At 36.9% G+C, this 20,753-nt stretch overlaps 1 protein-coding gene across 1 annotated transcript in view; it reads left to right on the plus strand.

Annotated features, from left to right (window-relative positions):
• The window catches only part of Asic5 (acid sensing ion channel subunit family member 5), a 28,944-nt gene extending 8,872 nt beyond the window's left edge, over positions 1 to 20,072 (plus strand). The window contains exons 4-10 of the mRNA XM_090343986.1: positions 2,045 to 2,170; positions 3,233 to 3,382; positions 4,884 to 5,031; positions 7,718 to 7,774; positions 13,010 to 13,178; positions 17,794 to 17,885; positions 19,885 to 20,072. Of these exons, the coding sequence (XP_090200112.1) occupies positions 2,045 to 2,170; positions 3,233 to 3,382; positions 4,884 to 5,031; positions 7,718 to 7,774; positions 13,010 to 13,178; positions 17,794 to 17,885; positions 19,885 to 20,072 (930 nt within the window). The remainder of the gene's footprint in view (positions 1 to 2,044; positions 2,171 to 3,232; positions 3,383 to 4,883; positions 5,032 to 7,717; positions 7,775 to 13,009; positions 13,179 to 17,793; positions 17,886 to 19,884) is intronic.
• The last annotated feature ends 681 nt before the right edge of the window (positions 20,073 to 20,753 follow it).

Genomic DNA, 20,753 nt, shown 5'->3' on the forward strand with positions numbered 1-20,753 from the left:
AGCACTTTGCGAGCTTTAAGGAGGCACAATGGTAGACCAAAAAATACTTACGGACAATTCAAAGGAGTGAAGATAATTGAGAGAGATGGTCTAAATTCACCACTGGAAAATTTGGGGTAAAAAAGACTTTTGCATCTGTATTCTACAGACACTCAGCATTAATAAGCCAGGAGTAAAGGGACTGAATTGACTTACCTAAGGAGGAGCAGCTTTACATTGCTGCACCAATTACTATTTACCATAGCAAAGATATGGAACCAACCCAGATGCCCCTCAGTAGATGATTGGATCAACAAGATGTGGTATTTATACACAATGGAATTCTATAGTGCCATCAGAAAGAATGGCATTATCCCATTTGTAAGGAAATGGAAAGACTTGGAAGAAATCACATTAAGTGAAGTAAGCCAGATCAAAAGGCACATAGGGCCAATGGTTTCCCTCATTTGTAATAATTAGTACACATCTAGAACTCTCCTAGCAGAGGATTAAAATAGCATAAAACTTAGATACATAAGGTCATATAGGATGAGACTAAATGAAAGGGTCTCTAGGATATGGAAACAAGAGCTTTATCTTGAGTGATTGTTGTTGTTATGTACTATGTCATTTCTCTTCTCCTTTATTGCCCTTTGGTTAATCTCATATTGTTACTGCGTCTGATTTTGTTACCTGGTGTATTGTATATATGTTTATTTGTTGTTTATTTGAAATAGGAAAGGGAAGGGAAGATGATTGGGAGCTGGTGAGGGTCAGGAAATGGGGACAAAAACATGAGAAGGAGTATCAGTGTGTGAGAAGTAATGCACCCACTATCTCATGAATGTAACTGTAACCCCTCTATACATTACCTTGATAATAAAAAATAAAATGAAAAAAATAAACTAACCATACCAGAAACAAAGAATAAAATAAAATTAATTGCTGCACCATAGGAGTATAAAACCAATATTTATAGACCGCCTTTGTTTCGGGCCTTATAAATTTTTTTGGCTTCTTTCTGTGTTAATTTGATACAGAGACAGCCAGTAAAATAACCAAGCCAAATGAAGACTATCATTCTCATAGGATAGAAATTCAATATCCATATAAAATTCCATGGAAGTCTCTGGCTTTGCAGAACAGATCAATTTCAGAACGAGTCACCGAGGCAGGAGGATGAGATATGCTCATCAGTCCAGTCCTTGTCTCATGCAAACCAGCACTGTGGCTGCAAGAGGCTGTAGGATGTCAAAGGGCCGAGGAGTGTGATTTTCCCACAGTTAGCAAATACAATGGGTGGCTTCTCAAGGAAATGATATTGAATAAAACTACTGCACATAAAAGCATATATTCCCATGGATCTTTATTGAAACCTAGAAAAAGTTATTTATAAATGATTATTTTATTTTATTTTTATTGTAAAGGTAATATATAGAGGGGTTACATTTACACAAGTCAGCTATCGAGTACATTTCTTTTTCAGCAATGTTATTTCTTCCCTCATTTTCTCCCAGTTTTTTTCCCTCCTGACCCCACTCTCTTCCCAAGTTATATAGTGCATTTTCAACATAGTATCTAGTTAGTATCACTGTTGACTTAGTTCTCATTGTAAACACTATAAGCACACTTCATTATATATGAATAATTATCATAAAAATCACATATAAATGGACATAAATTTCCTCCTTAAAAATGAAAGCTAGGGCTAGGAATTTGGCTTAATGGTAGATTGTCTGCCTAATATGCATGAAGCTCTGGGTTGGCTTCCTCAGTACCACATAAACAGAAAAAGCAGGAAGTAACATGGTAGCTCAAGTGGTAGAGTGATAGCCTTGAGCAAAAGAAGTTCAGGGACAATGCCCCGGCTCCACATTCAAGCTCCAGGGGTGGCATAAAAAAAGAAAAGCTGTTATTAATATGTGTATGCATATAAGTCCATAGACCCTGAGTTCTTTTGGGTATGTCTATTTCTCCTTTAAGTGTAACTAGAAAAAAGTCAAAGTAATGTCAACTTTAGACTTGATAAAAATGCTCAACTAACTATGTTTTATTTCCCATTGAGGATTTTAAACATGTCTTCACTGAATATGGAAATTGTTTTACTTTCAATCATGGTGAAAATATCCAAGGAAAGAAAAAAGTGAGTGTCTCTGGAAGAGGCTTAAACTTGCTCTTCAATGTTAAGCAGGTACTGAACTTTCTTCAACTTAGACAGGGGTCATGATGAAAGAGGTACTTGAGTATAAAGACATGTGATCAGGATATTTTTCACCAGTTAAGTACTATTTTACCTTTTGTTAGTTCCTCTAGGGTCTATAGATGTTATGTAACTATTGGCTTAGAAAATAAAAAGGCAATTATTTGGGGGTGGTGCTTGAAATCTGGGCCTGGGCACTGTCCCTGAGCTCTTCAGCTCAAGGCTATTGCTCTACCACTTGAGCCACAGCACCACTTCTGGTTTTCTGCTGGTTAATTGGAGATAAAAGACTCATGGACTTCTGTGCCTGTACTGGCTTTGAACTATGATCCTCAGATCTAAGACTTCTGAGTAGCTAGGATTACAGGCTTGAGCCACCAGCACCTGACAAAAAGGCAATTTTTGATTCAGTCTGCAGATTCTTGCTGTCCTACTGATTTTCACTAGCATGACTCCTGGAATTATTCACACCACAAAACAAAGAAGCAGATTGTACTAATGTAGTGTGTGTGTGTGTGTGTGTGTGTGTGTGTGTGTGTGTAAGATAACTGCTCCAGTTTTTGTTTTGTATTGTGTTTGTATTGGTCTGGCAGGTTATAAATGATTTGACATGTTCAGAAGCCTAGCAAATGCACTGTTGCCATCCTCAAGAGTATCTGATACATGAATTCTCAAAGCTCACTTTCACTTTCTGTCTTGTTTTACTATGCTACTCTTGTGAACTTAAAAGCATGATGAATTTATAAAAGTTCTGAATGGCTGAAGTATCGAAAAGCACACAATTCATGAGAGAAATGAGAGAGATGGCTATGAATCCTACCCAACTACAGTGTTCTTCCTATTTACATTACAGATAGGCTCAGGGACACAGCCAGGATCCTGATGTCAAGCCCCATACTGGCAAAATCAAACCAACAAACAAAAAACTACAACACATAAACAGACTGAAACTTAATATTAAATTGGCTGTTTAGGGCAATCTAATGCCATGGTGGCATGATGAAGTGAAATCCTAAGCACTGGTGTTTGAGAACATGGGTATTTATGTTTCAGGAGGAGTTTATTGATAAGCCCACACTGGGCTTTGCTGATGCTGGGATCATATTTGTTATCCATTCACCTAAGAAGGAGCCCCAGTTTGATGGGTTGGGCCTGTCCTCACCAGTGGGCATGCATGCACGGGTGACCATCCGCCAACTCAAAGTAAGTGCTAGAGAGAGGCAGAGTCAGGGGGAATCAGGTGGGGCAGTGAGTGCATTAAAACAACAAATGAAACCCTTCTTTCCTATTCCTTCAAATAGGACAGGAAATCCCGAAGTCCCATATTGCATTCTTTTCCTTCAGCAGGAGGTACATGCTTGGTAAATAGTAGGAATTATTGTCTATTCCTCCTTGTACATACTTTATCAGTATCAGCAGGCTAAAGAATGGGGGGCAAAGTGTGCTGAGAGGTGAAAGAATCCAAGAACATTACATATACAACATACACGTGCAGTACGCATGCATGCAGTCATATAAGTGCAGCATAGAAAAACATACCAATATGGAAAAGGAATGAGGGTTCCATGCTAGTGCCTCATACCTTTAATCCTAGGTACTGAGAAGGCTGAGATCTGAAGATCACAGTGAAAGTCAAGTAAGTCCATAAGCCTCTCAACTCCAACAAACTACTCAGAAAAAGCTGGAAGTGGAGCTATGGCTCAAGAGGTAGACAATATCAGTGACAATGCCCAGCCTGAGTTCAAGGCCAAGAACAGCACAACAAAAGAAAAGAACAAGTAAAAGGAAGGAGGAAGGAAGGAATAGGGAGATGATAGAGGAGGGATAGGCTTTTTCAAAGGACATTATGTGATCTGTGGAATTACCACAATGAAATCCTTTCTCATTACAAATCTATGCAAATTCAAAAAAATTTTAGAGCAAAAAGAAGCAGTGAACTCATATATATAATCTGAGTGCAAGCTGGGAAGCTATACAATCCAAAGTAACTCTCATTAGAAAGTCAGAAGTTTCTGAACATGTTGTTTTGTCTCTGGGAATCAACTGGGAAGGGGAAAATTAGAATGGCAAAGTGTGCAAGCAACAAACAGGAAACTCTGGCTTGACTACATTATCCATCTACTTACTGGCTCAGAAGTTATTTTTATTAACTTGCTGATTTTGTGTCCTCTTCCTATACAACCAAGGATGGGGAATATTCCTCTTTCTAGTTAGTATTGAAATTTAATCTAATCACATAAAGAAAGCATTTACTTTGTAACTGGAACACTGTACATATTCACTAAAGGCTTAGTGAATTTTTGCTCCTTCTTTGTGAATTGGTTGATGACTTCTAACTCAACATTTACTAACATGATTGTATATGAGTTAATTTTTTCTGTATGTTTTACTTATTTAATTAGTTGGTCTACTGGGGTTTGGATTCAGGATTCTCTCACTGCTTGGCAGACTTGGGCCAAGCCTCTGTAATATATCAGTTCATTTTTATAATTATTAGTCTCTGAGATTTTATGAACTATCATTTCAGATAAATGTAAAAAGACCACTCTAATACTTAGCTATAGGGGGTTTCAGCCTATTAGTGTAGGCAAAATAGGCAGGTATTGCCAAATTTCAGTGTTGAAGAGCTCTGAGTGAAAATAAAACTATGTATGCGTATTGACTTAGATGAATGTTTTGAAGCAGGAATTTGCTTTGTCTTCAGACAATTCACCAAGAATACCCCTGGGGAGAATGCAATCCTGATATCAAGCTGCAGAATTTTCACAGCTACAGTACTTATGGTTGTTTGAAGGAATGCAAAGCCCGGCACATAAAAAGGCAATGTGGATGTTTACCCTTTCTGCTTCCAGGTAAAAAAAAAAAAAACACAATTGCCCATACTCCAGTAAAGATTCTTAATTTGAAACATGGGAAGACAATAGTCCATCCAGTTGTTTCCTATTCTTATGAAATTCCATGCTGGAAACTCATTCATCCTCCAAATGTAACTCTACTGATATATTTGAAGTCATGAAGTCCTGCAGAAATTTCTATAAAAGACAATTATGTTCTGAAGATAAATCCCTAGTTCTTTATTTCCAAAGGTTGCAACTAGCAGGTACCTGAAAATGCACATGAAGGTATTCTTAATTTTAAAGAAAAATCAGGTCATGTGCACTTGGTCTTATGAATACTTTGGGGAAATTCTACATATTGTTACTACAAGAGACTCTAAGTCTCCTCTGCATGGAGTTTGAGACATTTCCACAGCCAGGGATTCTCCTGCGGCTGGTGATAGAGGTGAGAGATCAAGGTGGGTAAGTGCGGAATCTGATCTAGCAGCTCACAGTGGCTAATCTGGGTGATCTCATACAAATGGATTTACCTGTCTTACTTTCTGCCCACTGAGGAGCTACTTGTAATAACTTCCAGGGCTGTTACAAGGATTAAATAAGTTTGTAGAAAAAAGTGTCAGGCTTAGGGCTGGGAGTTTGGCCGAATGGTAGAGTGCTTGCCTAGTATGCACAAAGACTGGGGTTTGATTCCTCAACACCACATACTGTAAAAGAAAAGCCAAAAGTGGTGTTGTGTGTGGCTCAAGTGGCAGAGCTCTAGCCTTGAGAGAGCCCAAGGGCAGTGCTCAAGCCCTGAGTTCAAGCTCCATAACTGGTAAGGAAAAAAAAGTGTCAGGGATAGAATCTACCTTTCTATCACCCTCCCTCCCTATCTACCAAGATTGCTATCCAGATTTCCTTAATTCTACCTTTCCATAACATACCTATGAACAATGTAAACCATATTAAAGGAAAGCCAGTTTGCAATTATTCTTCCTCTCTTCCTCCACATCTGACTTATCCTTTCTCCTCTCTTCCATAAGAGAAACCTCAAAGATATATTAATGCTACCTCTTCCCTTAACCAATACTATGTTTCTGAAGAACTATTTTTCAGATCCCTGCAAACTACCAACCCATAAAAAGGCCAGAGTTTGATTCCCCAGTACCACATACATAGAAAAAAAGCTAGAAGCGGTGCTGAGGCTCAAGTGGTAGAGCTCTAGCCTTGAGAAAGTCCAAGGACATTGCTCAGGCCCTGAGCTCAAGCCCAGGACTGGCAAAAAACACACAAAAGAACTTAACTATTTTTTTATAAAGTACAAATTATGAGTATGGACCAAAAAATAAGCAAGATGCTGCATAAACCACAAAGATGATTACCATTTTGGGCCTTTCAAATCCCTTTAATTTTACTTGTAGATGAAGAAATAAAGATTTAAAATTAATTAGCTAAACTAACCCCAAGAAGCTATTCAGTTATGGGTTAATTCCAAAATTTCATCATGTTTTAGAAGGGAGGAAGGCATGGTTTGAAAAGAGAAATTTTCTATTAACAACATTAAAGGCAGGTCTTCTTTCTGTTTTTCACTTCTCGCAGTTCATTAGTGTATTTAGGCATGCATTCTACACATTGTCCACAAATTCTACTAAAACATTCTCCTTTGCTTATTGGCCAGATTACTGACTAAACATTGTACTAACCTCAGAAACCACATGGGCATAGCAATAAAGACATATTCAGATGCAATTCAAAACTACGTTTTTAGAATCAGTCTTGGGGTTAAACTCCACTGGAATAGATATTGATTTTTTGTTTGTCTTGACATTAATGGATATTGGTGCTTATCTGCCTTCATTCTATCTGGAGAGGCATCCACTCATTGTGTGTGTATTGTGTGTGTGTGTGTGTGTGTGTGTGTGTGTGTTTAGATTAGGTAAGCAAGTACACAGTTGAATAGATAGATAGATAAATGGATAAATATCTGCATGGTCAGAGTAGGATAGAAGATATTCAGAGCAAACTGATGACTTAGCCTTGGACAAGCTGCTTCCTAAGGCTTGGTTTCTTAATTTGTTTTTTAAATGAAAATTTTCTCATCAGAAGATCACCAACTGAATCAAATAATATAGTAAATGTGAGCTTTAAAATTAAAAGATTGGGGCCAGGAGTTTGGTCTAGTGGTAAAGGCTTGCCTAGCATGTACAAAGACCCAGGTTTGATTCCTCGGTACCACATACATAGAAAAAACCTGGAAGTGGTGTTGTGGCTCAAGTGGTAGAGCTCTAGCATTGAGAAAGCTCAAGGACACTGCTCAGACCCTAAGTGTAAGCCCCATGACTGGCAAAAAAATAACAATAATAAAATTAAATTAAAAGGCTGCCAACATCTGAAACTTTCAGTTTCACTTAAGGATTTTAGAATTGTAGAGGCAAAACTTGAAAGAAATTTAAAAAAAACTATTCTGCTCTAGGTAGTTTCATTAGATCTTACTATGTAATCATAGTTATCTCACAAATAATAAATGTCTGGATGGATGGACAAATGGATGGACAGATGAAATGTGTGACATTAGCTGCTTATTTTATGGACAGTCCTACGGCTTGCCGGATGTTCATTGGTAAGGGGTGCTCTGGTTCACGATATATGTTCATTCCCCAGCACCCACAAAACCCCCAAACAAATGAAAAATAAAATGCATGTTAAATTTATTATTTTTAAGGAAATGGAAAAGAATGTGACCTACAAAAATACTACAGCTGTGTTTCTCCTATCATTGGTAAGTGCCTTCATTTCCTTCTTTTGCATTAGGACTTGTATTAAACTTACCTATGGTAATATAGAACATTTACTCATATAGTGAATAATGCAGAAATCAAACAAAATAAACCATAAGAGGGAATTTCTTAATGTTTTGAAATCATAACTTAAACAGAGTAAAACAAAAGCCAACTAACAAAACAAAATCCTTCAGATTTCCAGAATTGCCCTAGTTAAAGATGTACTCTCGGGCCGGGAGTGTAGCCTAGTGGTAGAGTGCTCGCCTAGCATGCATGAAGCCCTGGGCTCAGTTACTCCATACCACATACTCAGAAAAGGCCAGGAAGTGGTGCTGTGGCTCAAGTGGCAGTGTGCTAGCCTTGAGCAAAAGGTGTCCAAGGGAAATGGCCAGGCCCTGAGTTTAAGCCCCAGGACTGGCAAAAAAAAAAAAAAAAAAAAAAAAGATTCACACTGACAGTAACATCATCAGGCGACCTTAAGAATTTTTTTTTTATATCTGCATGCTAGTTAAATTTTTGCTCTTTTGAATAATCAAGATAGCCTTCTTTTCATATGTAAATAAACATAGGTCAAATCACAGGTAAAGGAGAAAGTCACTGAACCATGTGAGAACAATCTTTTTATCTGTTCACTTCATTATGCATCAATTTTCTACATGTAAATTTTTAGATAATTGGAATCATAATGAGGAATGCCTATTTTACCCTTCTTTCTTCTCTTTATTTTTAAAACAAGATCTCACTATACAATCCAGGATAATCTTAAATGCAAGTTCCTCCTACATCACCCTCCCTCATACTGGGACTAAGCATGAACTATCTTGGGTATCTTGGGGATATCTGCTTCTAGTTTGCTTACTTTTTTTGTTTGGATTCTAGGGCTTGAACTCAGAGCCAGAGCACTGTGCCTGGGCACTTTTGCTCAAAGTTAGTACTATATCATTTGAGCCACACCTCTACTTTCGGCTTTTAAGTGGTTAATGAGAGTGAAAGCCTTATCAACTTTTGCCTGGGCTAGCTTTGAACCATGGTCCTTAGACTTCAGCCTTCTGAGTATGGAGGATTATAGGCATGAGCCACTGGAACCTGGAGGAGATAACTTCTTAGTGATTTTTAATAATTATTATTATTGTAAATGTGATGTACAAAGGGGATGCAGTTACATGAGTCAAATAATGAATATATTTCTTTTAAAATAGAATTTTCTTCTTGACCCTACTCCCCCACACACTGTACAGTTCATTTTTTCAATATCATGTCTAGTGAGTATCACTGCTGCATTTGTTCAGTCTTTGTCCTATTTCTGTGTTCTCCCTTACCCTCCTCAAACAGATAAACTTACATACAGGACAAAATAAAAAGCAGTGACAAAGGGGATGAAAGGGTAAAAACAGACAAACAAGAAACAAAATAACATAAAACTTCCATTTGAGTTCATTTTGATAGACACCATTTTATATGATCATACTACACACATAGCTATTGAATCTTTGTGGCCCTCTCCTAAGGCTAACCTCCTTTGGTCTCACTATGTGAATGCACTGTTGGTTTTGTGCTTGCCATCCTTTCTTAACCCTCAACCCCCAATCAGGGGTTTGCTGAAAACATGTACATGTAAGAATGTGGGAAGGTATGAGACTCAGAGTATATGCATATTCTCTGTTATGAGCAAAGATTGTGTGTGTGTGTGTGTTTGTGTTTGTGTGGTGTGTAAAAGTAAAGGTATAAATGTAAAGAGAGAGTGGTGATTTTACCAGTAGACTTCACGAATAAGAGAATGCATGAAAACGTGATGGAGGTCAATGAGGAGAAAGAAAATAAGCCTAGACTTCAGACTTGTTCATTAACCAAAGAGGTTGGAGAAAAACTGGGCCACAAGAACAAAGTGTTGAAAAAAAAGAAAAGTAAAGAATCTGAGGGTAGACTAAGAGGAAGGGTGGTGAAAATAGGTTCTGGAATGTATAGGGGAAAAATGCTAGGGACAAATATTACTTAAAAACAGAGCCCTTCCCACAGGGCTGTGTTTGTCTTACTAGAGCTATAGGTTCTGAGAAGTCTGAAGAGAAGGAAGCAGAGAGATTGACTGAGAAGTTTCTAAGCTCCGATTAGTAAGAGACTACTCATGAGCAGCAAATTTCATTTCATTGAGATAAGTCTAACAAAAAGTTACACCAGGTCACTGGCTTTCAGAATTGTGCTTGAAACTGCCTCTCAGATAGACATGAGATGACACAATTCTCTATCCTCTCCAGTCCAATTAGATAGTGTTTTATGAAAATAGATACAGGAATATTCTTGGAGAGTTTCTCATTTCTAATAAAGATCTGAATCAAGTGACTCGATAAATTGAAGGATAACAATTCCTATGGCTTCTATTCTGTCTTCATGGCTCTATGCATATTTAATTACAAGCATATCGATACATTTTTAAGAAAGTAGTAGTACAGAGATCCATCAAAGAAAGAGAACTATAGGCCCATTTCTTTGATGAACATCGATGCAAAACTTCTCAAGAAAATAATGGCCAATCATTTATACAACTCATCAAAAGAATTATACACTATGATCAAACAGGATTCATCACAGGGAGGCAAAGCTGGTTCAAGATACACAAATCAATTAATATAATTCAACATATCAACAGGAGTAAGGACAAAAATCACATGATTGTCTCAATAGATGCAGGAAAGGCATTTGACAAGATCCAACACCCCTTTATGTTAAAAGCTCTGGAGAAACTAGGAATCCATGGACATTCCTCAATATAATAAAGGCTGGGTGTGACAAACCCACAGCTAGTATTATACTTAATGGTGAAAGGCTAAAGTCATTCCCTTTAAAATCAGGAACAAGACAAGGATGCCCACTCTCTCCATTCCTCTTTAACCTAGTATTAGAATTCCTAGCCAGTGCAAGAAGGCAAGAAGCAAGCATAAAGGGGATCCAAGTAGGGAAAGAGGAAGTAAAACTATCCCTCTTTGCAGATGACATGATTCTGTATTTAAAGAACACTACAGACTCCACTCCCCAGCTGCTTGAGCTGATTCAAAACTTTGGCAAGGTGGCAGGGTATAAAATTAACCCTCAAAAAATCAATTGCCTTCCTCTATGCCAACAGTGAAAGGAACGAGGCAAAAATCAGGAAAGCAACTAGTTTTGCAATAGCCCCAAAGAAAATAAAGTACCTAGGAATTAACTTAACCAAGAATGTAAAGGCACTTTTTGATGAAAACTTTAAAATTTTGAAAAAGGAAATTCAAACAGAACTGAGGAAATGGAAAAACCTCCCATGATCCTGGATTGGAAGAATCAGCATCGTGAAAATGGCAATCTTGCCAAAGGCTATCTCCAAATTCAATGCAATACCCATCGCAATGTCATTCTTTAAATAAATAGAAGAGGCAATCCAAAATTTCATATGGAATAATAAAAGACCCCGTATAGCAAAAACACTTCTTAGCAGAAAGAACAGCGCTGGAGGAATTTCAATTCCAAACTTTAGACTCTATTACAGAGCTATAATTATCAAAACAGCTTGGTACCGGCACAAGAACAGGCCTAAAGACTAATAGAATAGAACTGAGGACCCAGATATTAAATCACAGACCTATGGCCACCTAATCTTTGACAAGGGAGCCAAAAAAATTAGACTGGAAGAAAGACAGCCTCTTCAACAAGTGGTGCTGGCAGAACTGGTTAAGCACCTGCAGAAAACTAAAGTTGGATCCTTCTTTGTCACCCTGCACTAGGATTAACCCCAAATGGATCAAAGACCTTGAGGTAAAAGCCGACACACTGAAAATTTACAAGAAGGAATAGGAGACACACTAGGCCTCCTTGGCACAGGTTAAAACTTTCTCAATAAGGACCAAGAATCACAACAAATCAGAGAAAGGCTGGATAAGTGGGACTGCATTAAACTGCAGAGCTTCTGTATGGCAAAGGACATAGCTAGTAAATTAATTACGAAGCCTACAGAATGGGAGAAGATCTTCACTAACCATACAACGGGCAAAGGCCTAATATATATCAACAGCTCAAAAAATTGAATCACTCCAAAACTAATCTCCAAAGTAACAACCATTCCATTAAAAGATGGGCCAAAGACTGAAAGAGAATCTTCTTTGAAGACGAAACAAAAATGACCTATAGACACATGAAGAAATGCTCAACATCTCTGGTCATAAAAGAAATGCAAATCAAAACAACTCTAAGATTCCACTTCACTCCAGTTACAATGCCAGGATCAAAAAAACTAATAACAACAGATTCTGGAGGGGATGTGGCCAGGAGGGATCACTACTACACTGTTGGTGGGAGTGCAAACTCGCTCAAACACTATGGAAAGCAGTATGGCAGTTCCTCAAAAGACTAAACATAGAGCTCCCGTATGACCCAGCAATTCCACTACTTGGCATTGACCCAACCATCCAGAAACAAGGGCATACTAAATCCACTAGCACAATGATGTTCACTGCAGCACTATTTACCATAGCAAAGATATGGAACCAACCCAGATGCCCCTCAGTTGATGAGTGGATCAACAAGATATGGTATTTATACACAATGGAATTCTATGCTGCTGTCAGAAAGAATGACATCACCCCATTTGTAAGGAAATGGAAAGACAGAAAAATTCATATTAAGTGAAGTAAGCCATACTCAAAGGAACATAGGCTCAATGGTTTTCCTCATTTGTCATAATCAGTAGAAACCTTGGGCTCTCCTAGCAGAGATTTGCAATCGAGCAAAACCTAGATACATAAGGTCATACAGTATGACACTAAATGAAAGGATCTCTAGGATACAGAAACATAAGCCATATAATGAGTGATTGTTGTCCTTAATGTACTATGTTATCTCTCATCTCTTTTGCTGTCCCTTGGGTATCACATATTGTTACAGTACCTCACTTTGTCATCTGATATATGTATTTGGTTATTTGAAATTGGATAGGGAAGGGGGGGAACAAGAAGAGGGGTGGGATTGGGGGGGAGGGCAATGGGGACCAAGACATGAGAAAGGGTATCAATGTATGTGAAGTAATGCACCTTCTATCTAGTGAATATAATGTAATCCTTCTATTAATTACAATAAAATATATATGAAAAAAAGAAAGTTGTATTAGATCCTGTGAACAACTTTAACACTGAAAGTGAAATCAACCCTAAACAAACTCTGTCCTCCTCACTGTGAGATAATCTGTGCCTATTCTCTCCTGGTTCTCATTTCAGACCACATTGAACTGAAAGGATTATGCACAATGGGAACATATAATTCCAGTTGTCCTGTGTCTTGTGAAGAAACAGAATACTCTGCTACGATTTCTTATTCTACATTTCCAAGCCAAAAAGCTTTGAAATATCTTTCCAGAAGGTTGAATCAAAGCCAGAAATACATTGGGTAAATCATAAATTTGTCTTTGTTGAAGATTTTAAGTCTTAGGAAATGAAATGCTGTGTTAATCAAGGATGGGTGTCACTCAATTAATGAGATCATTGAGATGTACAATGACAGATCAGGTCTTTCTTCTTCAAATCACTTGTCTAAAAAATGAAATGGTATTGAACTTGATTTCTCAACATCATACCTCCACTGCCCCACTTGTGCAGATTAAAATCAATTAATATTTCAAACATGAACATTCGGTACTTATATACTATGTTGTTTATGTTGGTAACAATGATGGCAGAAGTGAGATAAAATTATTGTTTTTGCTTTGCAAGGAAGTAGATGGAAACATACCTACTGACAGTGTTAAAAGTATTTTTCAAAATATATTAATATTAATGTTAAATATACACTATTTTTAATAACTGTTCCATCAAGGCAATCAAAGACACAAAAGGAAATTAGTTTCTCATTCTGGCCCTGTAAGCTGAGTCCTAGGATTCTCTTTCCATCTCAGCCAGTCTTTAAATGAGAACTAGATTAGTGCTCTTTGTACTACAGCACAGTGCCCTTAAGAATCCATAAATCAAACTGTATAGAAAATTCTTGTGGGTATTTTGTTTTCTTCTGCCAATACATGGGCTTGAACTCACAAGGAACAAACAACAAATGATTTGCTTTTATTTACCTTTTTTAGGTATAAGACCTAAAAGAGCAGCAATCAAATATATTTGGACTTATATTTACTTTCATTCAGTTTTTTTTCTGGGGTTTATTTTAATCAAAATGTCTTCCCATGTAAATTCAGTAACAATAATGTAAATTTTAAAGATCTGGGTGAGTGGAAATTGTTTTTATCAAGATGGATTCCTAGAGTATGATTTCAAATACTTAGCCAAAAGTATTTTTAATGAAACCCTTAATGAAAAGCCAGAGAGTTAGAAACTGGTAATTATGTCTTTGTTGATACTGCTGCCTTCAGTGAGGGCTTGTCTCTATTCCATTTTAGCAGGGACCCCAGTTGTACTATTATGCTTATTATATGCAAATATGACTTAGAAAAGCACTTTGTTTAACTTCACTTTTAAAGATCTTTAGAGTTTCAGACTTATTTAATTGGCATGGGATGTAGGCATGAAATCACAGACACATTGGTAAGTTAGAAAAGAAATCCATTCATTATACAAAACAATCCCAGACAGTATCATTTCTCTTTCTAAAACTCTGATCATTATAAATATAGTTTCTTATTTCTATTGTAACTGACACCTAGGGATCTTTTCAGGCACCTACCAGGAGGACCAAGCCAGGTTACTGATCATGCACAGTGGTCCCAGGGATTTCATATACCGCAGAGAGAGTTCATTAGAAGTCTATTTAGAATCAATTGACTTATTTGTGCACTGGAAGCAGAAAGGAAGGACTAGCAAACAGTGCATTGAGGGGCAGACAAGAATCACACTGGGATAGGTGTAAAAAAGAAGCAACTTCGAATTTACTCACAGTCAATTGTACATGTTTATTTCTAGGGAAGAAACCAACCCCAAAACATAGCTATTCTGCCACATGTGGTGGTTGGTAAACCTGTTAGGCAGACAAGGAGAACCCTGGATTACTTGAACCAAGTATCACTGATATGAATCTAAGGATCAGGTGGAGTGACATTTAGGTACATTACATTCACTGTATAAGTGAATTTCTAAAATTGTTCTATCTTAACAAATTTACAATAAAAATGTTTAAAATGGTTTATTAAATTGTATATAATTCATTTTTATAAAAATCTGTTCTTTGGGTGGGGAGTTTGGCCTAATGGTAGAGTACTTGCCTAGCAAGCACAAAGACCCGGATTTGATTCCTCAGTACACAGAAAAAAAAAAAGCCAGAAGTGGTGCTATGGATCAAGTAGTAGAGTGCTAGCCTTGAGGAAAGCCTAAGGACAAAGGTCAGTCCTGAGTTTGTGCCCCAGGAATGGCTCAAAAAAATCAATTCTTTGATGCATAATGTAACCCTTGGGGTCAAGCCTCTGTAAGCATTTTCTTAGTATTCTGGAACATGATAAATGTTCATTTTATCTAATCTCTTTGCCCTTATGAGAATCCACATTCTGGTTTATAATTGTCCCTTTCCTATGACAAGCATATGACTTAAGACATTAATGAAATATTTCTGTGTCACCATAACATAAAGATTCAGTAAGACCCAAAGATCTGGACAAATTACCTATGTGAGAGAAGCTGAGCAGACACCATAGCATTGTTGAAAGAGAGGAATTTCTTAAATGACTCTGAATGTTGTATCTAAGAAACTAAGTAACATTATCAGTATAGGAGATTAAATTATCACTAAAATTTCTGAGCTTCCTAGACAACTTTATTATTTCTTCTATTTTAGCAATTGTTTTTATACATTGTAAACATTTCTGTGACTCCTCCTTATCTGTTCAAACATAGTACATTTTCCTGTTACTCAGAGTTAAACCAATGAACATTAAGTACACATATTAATGATATACTTTGAATTAAGCATATTTAGGAGTATTGATTTTAAACAAACTGTAAACAACAGGAAAGAGAGTTACAGTCATGTTCCTTAGATATATCCCCAAACACCCTGTTATTCCAGGAAGCCTTGAAAATAGAATCCAATCATAATGACAATTTATTATTGTCATCTACAACTCATGAGCTGGCTGGTTTACCCTTCAGTTTATATCAGAAGCAAGTTAATATTTCCCTACTCTTTTATTGGCTGTATCTTTACTTTGTTATGATTTTTTGCAAATATGTAATGAACCACCTGTGTTGTATTTGAATTCAAGGAATATTGTAGTATCTGTGGGTTCCTCTGTGTATGAGACACAAAACTCTGCCTTCTTGTGCCTATTCCACTAAAGTATCAACACACAATTAATTTATAATTGTGTTATGTGGCATTGAATCCTGTGACCGCAAAGGTAGGTGGAAAACTCTGGAGATGACAGAGAAGGCTTTTGTCTAGATGGTGTTCTATGATCAGGAAAGACCTTCCTGGAAAGGGGAGGGTGAGCATCTCCTCACAGTGATGATCCTCAGAAGTCCATGCAAGGGTATGATTAAATAGCACCTTGTAATGTCTGTGAACCTAGAACTGAACACTCGTGTTGGGATTCAGCAAGTTAAACAAGTATGTTGTGGTTGCTATGCATGGAAGAGAAGATATGTATTTTTGGGGGATGGGATGCTCTAAGATTGGAAGCACAAGGACTCATCAGAATGATATTGTAAAAAAAAAAAAAAAACTCCAGGAAACCAGGCACTGGTGGCTCATATCTGTAGTCCTAGCTACTCATGTGGCTGAGATCTGAGGATGGAGGTTCAAAGTCAACCCAGGCAGACTCTTATCTCCAATGAACCACCAGAAAACCGGAGTGGTGCTGTGGCTCACGTGGTAGAGTACTAGCATTGAGCTGAATAGCTCAGGGATAGCGCCCAAGACCAACGTTCAAGCCATGACCGGCCCCTGCCCCCCCCCAAAAAAAACACTCCAAGAAATGAAGCTTGGGTAAAGGTAGGACTTGCCAAAAAGTCACAAGTTGGTGGCACTTTAATGCCTTGAGCATGGATAGGCAGTGCCTTACTTCACATTGTAAATGGAGGAAATACCAAGAATTTCACTGGGAATTTGTTAAATTGCAAGACAACCAAGTTGAAATATCAAGAAACAACTGAAGATATTACTGAAGTTCACAGCTGAAGTCTACGTAGAGCAGATAGAGCAAGCATCTTCAAGGATATGGAGAGAACTAATTTCAAAACAGTGTTTCAGGATGAGAATGGTGGCTCACACCTATGATCCTAGCAACTCAAGAGGCTGAGACCTTAGGCTCAAGCCTCAAAGCCAGCCAAGGCAGAAAAGTCCCTAAGACTCTTAGTTCCAATTAACAGCCTAAAAGCCAAAAGTGGAGATGTGGCTAAAGTAGTAGAGCACCAGTTTTGAATGAAAAAGCCAAGTTAGAACCAAAGGCCCTGAGTTCAATCCACAGTAAGGGGAAAACAAAACAAAACAGTACTTTCGATACTGTGATCTCATGTACAGATTTCTAGAAGATATTAATAAAATAGAGCATTTGCTCAAGTATATCAAGGACTAAGGTAAATAACATTTACTGAATACTTATCATAAGCTAGGTTGTGGGCCAGGTCTGTGTATACATTATATAATTTCTCCTTGCAACCGAGGGAATTCAGCTGTAAAATCTTGGCCACTAATACATATGTAACTAAACTTATTTCTCCAAGGTCACATAGGTAACAACAGAAAGAAACAGGATTTGATTAAAATTAAATATGTAACTTAAAAATTTGTGAATACTTAATTCTATTTAGTAGAATTTAATGTGTTCTGTTTGTTCAGAAAAGAGAAAGGGAAAATTGTTAGGGCTAGGGAAAAATTCTTTCTCTTAAATACTAATGTGCCAACAGTGTTTTCCAATTAGTACACATTATGATTAACATTGAGTATACGTACTAGATCTAGCTCAACATTGGGTATCATCTGATTCTAAAATGAAGATTACCCTTTTCAGGTGGTAATTCAAAACCATGTTGTTAGTCTTGAGCTAAGTTAACTGTGTTTCCATCACCAGGGAGAATCTTGTGAACATTGAAATAAACTATAGTGACCTCAACTATAAGATTACTCAGCAACAAAAAGCAGTGAGTGTGCCTGAGTTACTTGGTGAGTGTTATTTACTTGTTTTTCAGTTCTCTGTCATTTTCTGTTCGATTATTTTCCCTTTCTATTTAAAGCTTATCAATGGGAGAAAAAGAATCAGTTTTTGTCATCTCAGGGAGGGTTATTTGCTTTGAATATTTCTATTTCCATGAAATTTAGCCCCCTGTTGGGCTTAAAGAAGCATGGCAAAGCCAGACGCTGGTGACTCACACCTTATAATCCTAACTACTCAGGAGGCTGAGATCTGAGGATCACTGTTCAAAGCCAGCCTGGCCAGGAAAGTCAATGAGATCATCTCCAATTAATCACCAGAAAATCATAAGTGATGCCATGGCTCAAAGTGGTTGAACACCAGCCTTGAGCTGAACTTTTTCAGGGACAGAGCCCAGGCACAGAGTTCAAGTCCCACTACTGAGCCAAAAAAATAAATAAATATGGCTGATACTTACTTCATACTCACACTTGCATTCTTGCATTCTACAATAGTCATGGGTGGTTGTTTCAGTGAGTCTCACTGATTGAATATGGCCATCTCATACCTGCACAGAATGTCACCTAGGATGGAATGAACAAATAGAAGTAGAACAATTAAAATTAGGCACTTAGTTTACAACCAGAATCTGTACTTATTCACCTTTACCATCAAATTCAGAAACAACTCAGTTGCTAGTTTCTCCGAGTTTGTTTTTACTAGAGGATGCTATGGGGGTCACAGGAATGGTTATCAGCATCAGAAAGATAGCAGTCAGTTCTAGGGAAAGATGGGCCTGAGACAGACGGAAAGTGTAGCAATTCCTTTCTACCCTGGAGAAGTTACTTTTCACTAGCATACTTGGCAAAGTTAGCATGATCTAGGATGAGCTGAATAATGCAATCTTTTGGAGAAAGTGGGTCTAGAGGAGCCAGATTTACTGAGACCAAAGATGAAAAGGGGATTTCCAGGATCTGGTGGAAGGAGGAAATGAAGAATGATTGTTCCAAAGTTTTTTGGTGGGCAAAGCAAAAATAGAGATAAAGTGTGGTAATAGATGGGGAAAATGATGCATGCACTTAATGCTACAGTACTGCACACTTAAAATGACTTAAAAATGGTAACTTTTATGTTAACAATAGAATTTTATATTTAACACTATAGAAAACCAAATTAGGATAAATACAGATTTAAAATATTTTTCAAAGGTCATTATATGTAATATATTTTGATTAAATGGGATATGTCATTATTATTGTTTCTTTGTCATTGATATACAGAGGTATTGCAGTCACATGAGTCAGGTACAATCAGTATAATTCTTTCTGAACCATGTCTCTTTTTCCATAGCTATCTCCCAATCTTTCCCTCCCATTCCCATTCATAGGATATCCAGTTCATTTTCCACACAGTGTCTAATGATTATCACTATTGTATGTATTCATACTTGTTCCAACTTGTAAATGACCTCCCTTCCCCTCCCAAATGCAAACAGACAAAAAGAAAAGAAAAGAAAAATAGCACCAATGGCAACTAAACAATGTTTCATTTCCAATATTACATGTATGTTAAAGAAGTTTAAATATTTGCTACCTACACTGCCTGGAGATCAAGTTTTTGGAAATGAGGCCATTCAATGTGATCTTACTGATATTTCATTTCTGCTGTTCATGTTACACATGGGAATGAACTTGAAACTCTGTAGACTCTCTTAGGGATTCATCTAAACTTTGTATATTCAGAGAATCTGATTTAGATTTACAGAGATTGTGTGTTTACTGTGTTTCTCTTTTCGAGATGATTTGTGCAGATATTTTTGGCAGATATTACTAGTTTGCAGCTAAATTATACTACATTTTAAAGTAATGATAAAATGCGCTGGGTTCAATCTCCAGTATCAATAAATGTATGTTCATATGATATTAGTTGTGACTACCTTGTTACCTTTAAGTAATTTAACTGCTAGTAATGCTTAATTTTCTTTTCATGAGGAAAACCATGGTTTAGCTGCTGTATTGCTTTCTATCCCAGCAGATCTTGGAGGTCAGCTTGGCCTATTTTGTGGAGCTAGTATCATTACAATTATAGAGATTATTGAATATGCGTTTACCAATCTCTATTGGATATGCATTTTCCTTTTGCTGAAGATACCTGAAATAATCCAGTGTGCTCCCCCCCCTCAGAACCATCAAGGAAAGAATGGAATTGAGATATGCTAATTTCTGGTTAGAATAAAAATGACTGTCTATTTTTCAAAATACTTTAAGATTTAGTATAGCTAACACACTGTTATGTGGCTATATGTTATAGTTTGGGGAGTTTAATAAAAATCATTGAAAATATCTATTTCTTTATATGTACATCTATCTATTATCTATTTTATCTTTAACAAATATTCATTGTTTGACTTTGTTTTCATTTCATTTTCAGCACCTACAACTGTAGAGTTTCTGTGGCAGGCATTTCATATTTTTAAATACATGAATAGGCATTCTTTATTACTATATATGCATATTATACCAAATAAACCATTTAGAGTAAATAGGATAATTCTTTATGTAGGAAATAGTATATATAATCCATGCTTTACAAATTGTCTGACCATTTTCACTGAGTTTCAACATAATTTTTTTCATCTATCTATATAATTGCCTTGTACCTGTCATTTGAAGGACCAGACATTTATATTTTCTATGTAGTGAAAAATTGAAATATATATATATATATATAATTGAAATAAAGTTGAAACTGTAAAATGTTGAGAGTGGACATTGTGTCAGAATGCCTTTCTTAGTACGATTAGTTATTCAATTTAGAGAGAAAACATCAGAGTTCCAGTGGTTACACCTACACAATCTTTCCACCACCCAGAATATTCAGTCAGTGGTAAATTTTTCATG

The sequence above is a fragment of the Megascapheus bottae genome, chromosome 13, assembly GCF_031878675.1.
Source record: "Megascapheus bottae isolate mThoBot1 chromosome 13, mThoBot2.hap1, whole genome shotgun sequence".
NCBI classification, from domain to species: Eukaryota; Metazoa; Chordata; class Mammalia; order Rodentia; family Geomyidae; genus Megascapheus; species Megascapheus bottae.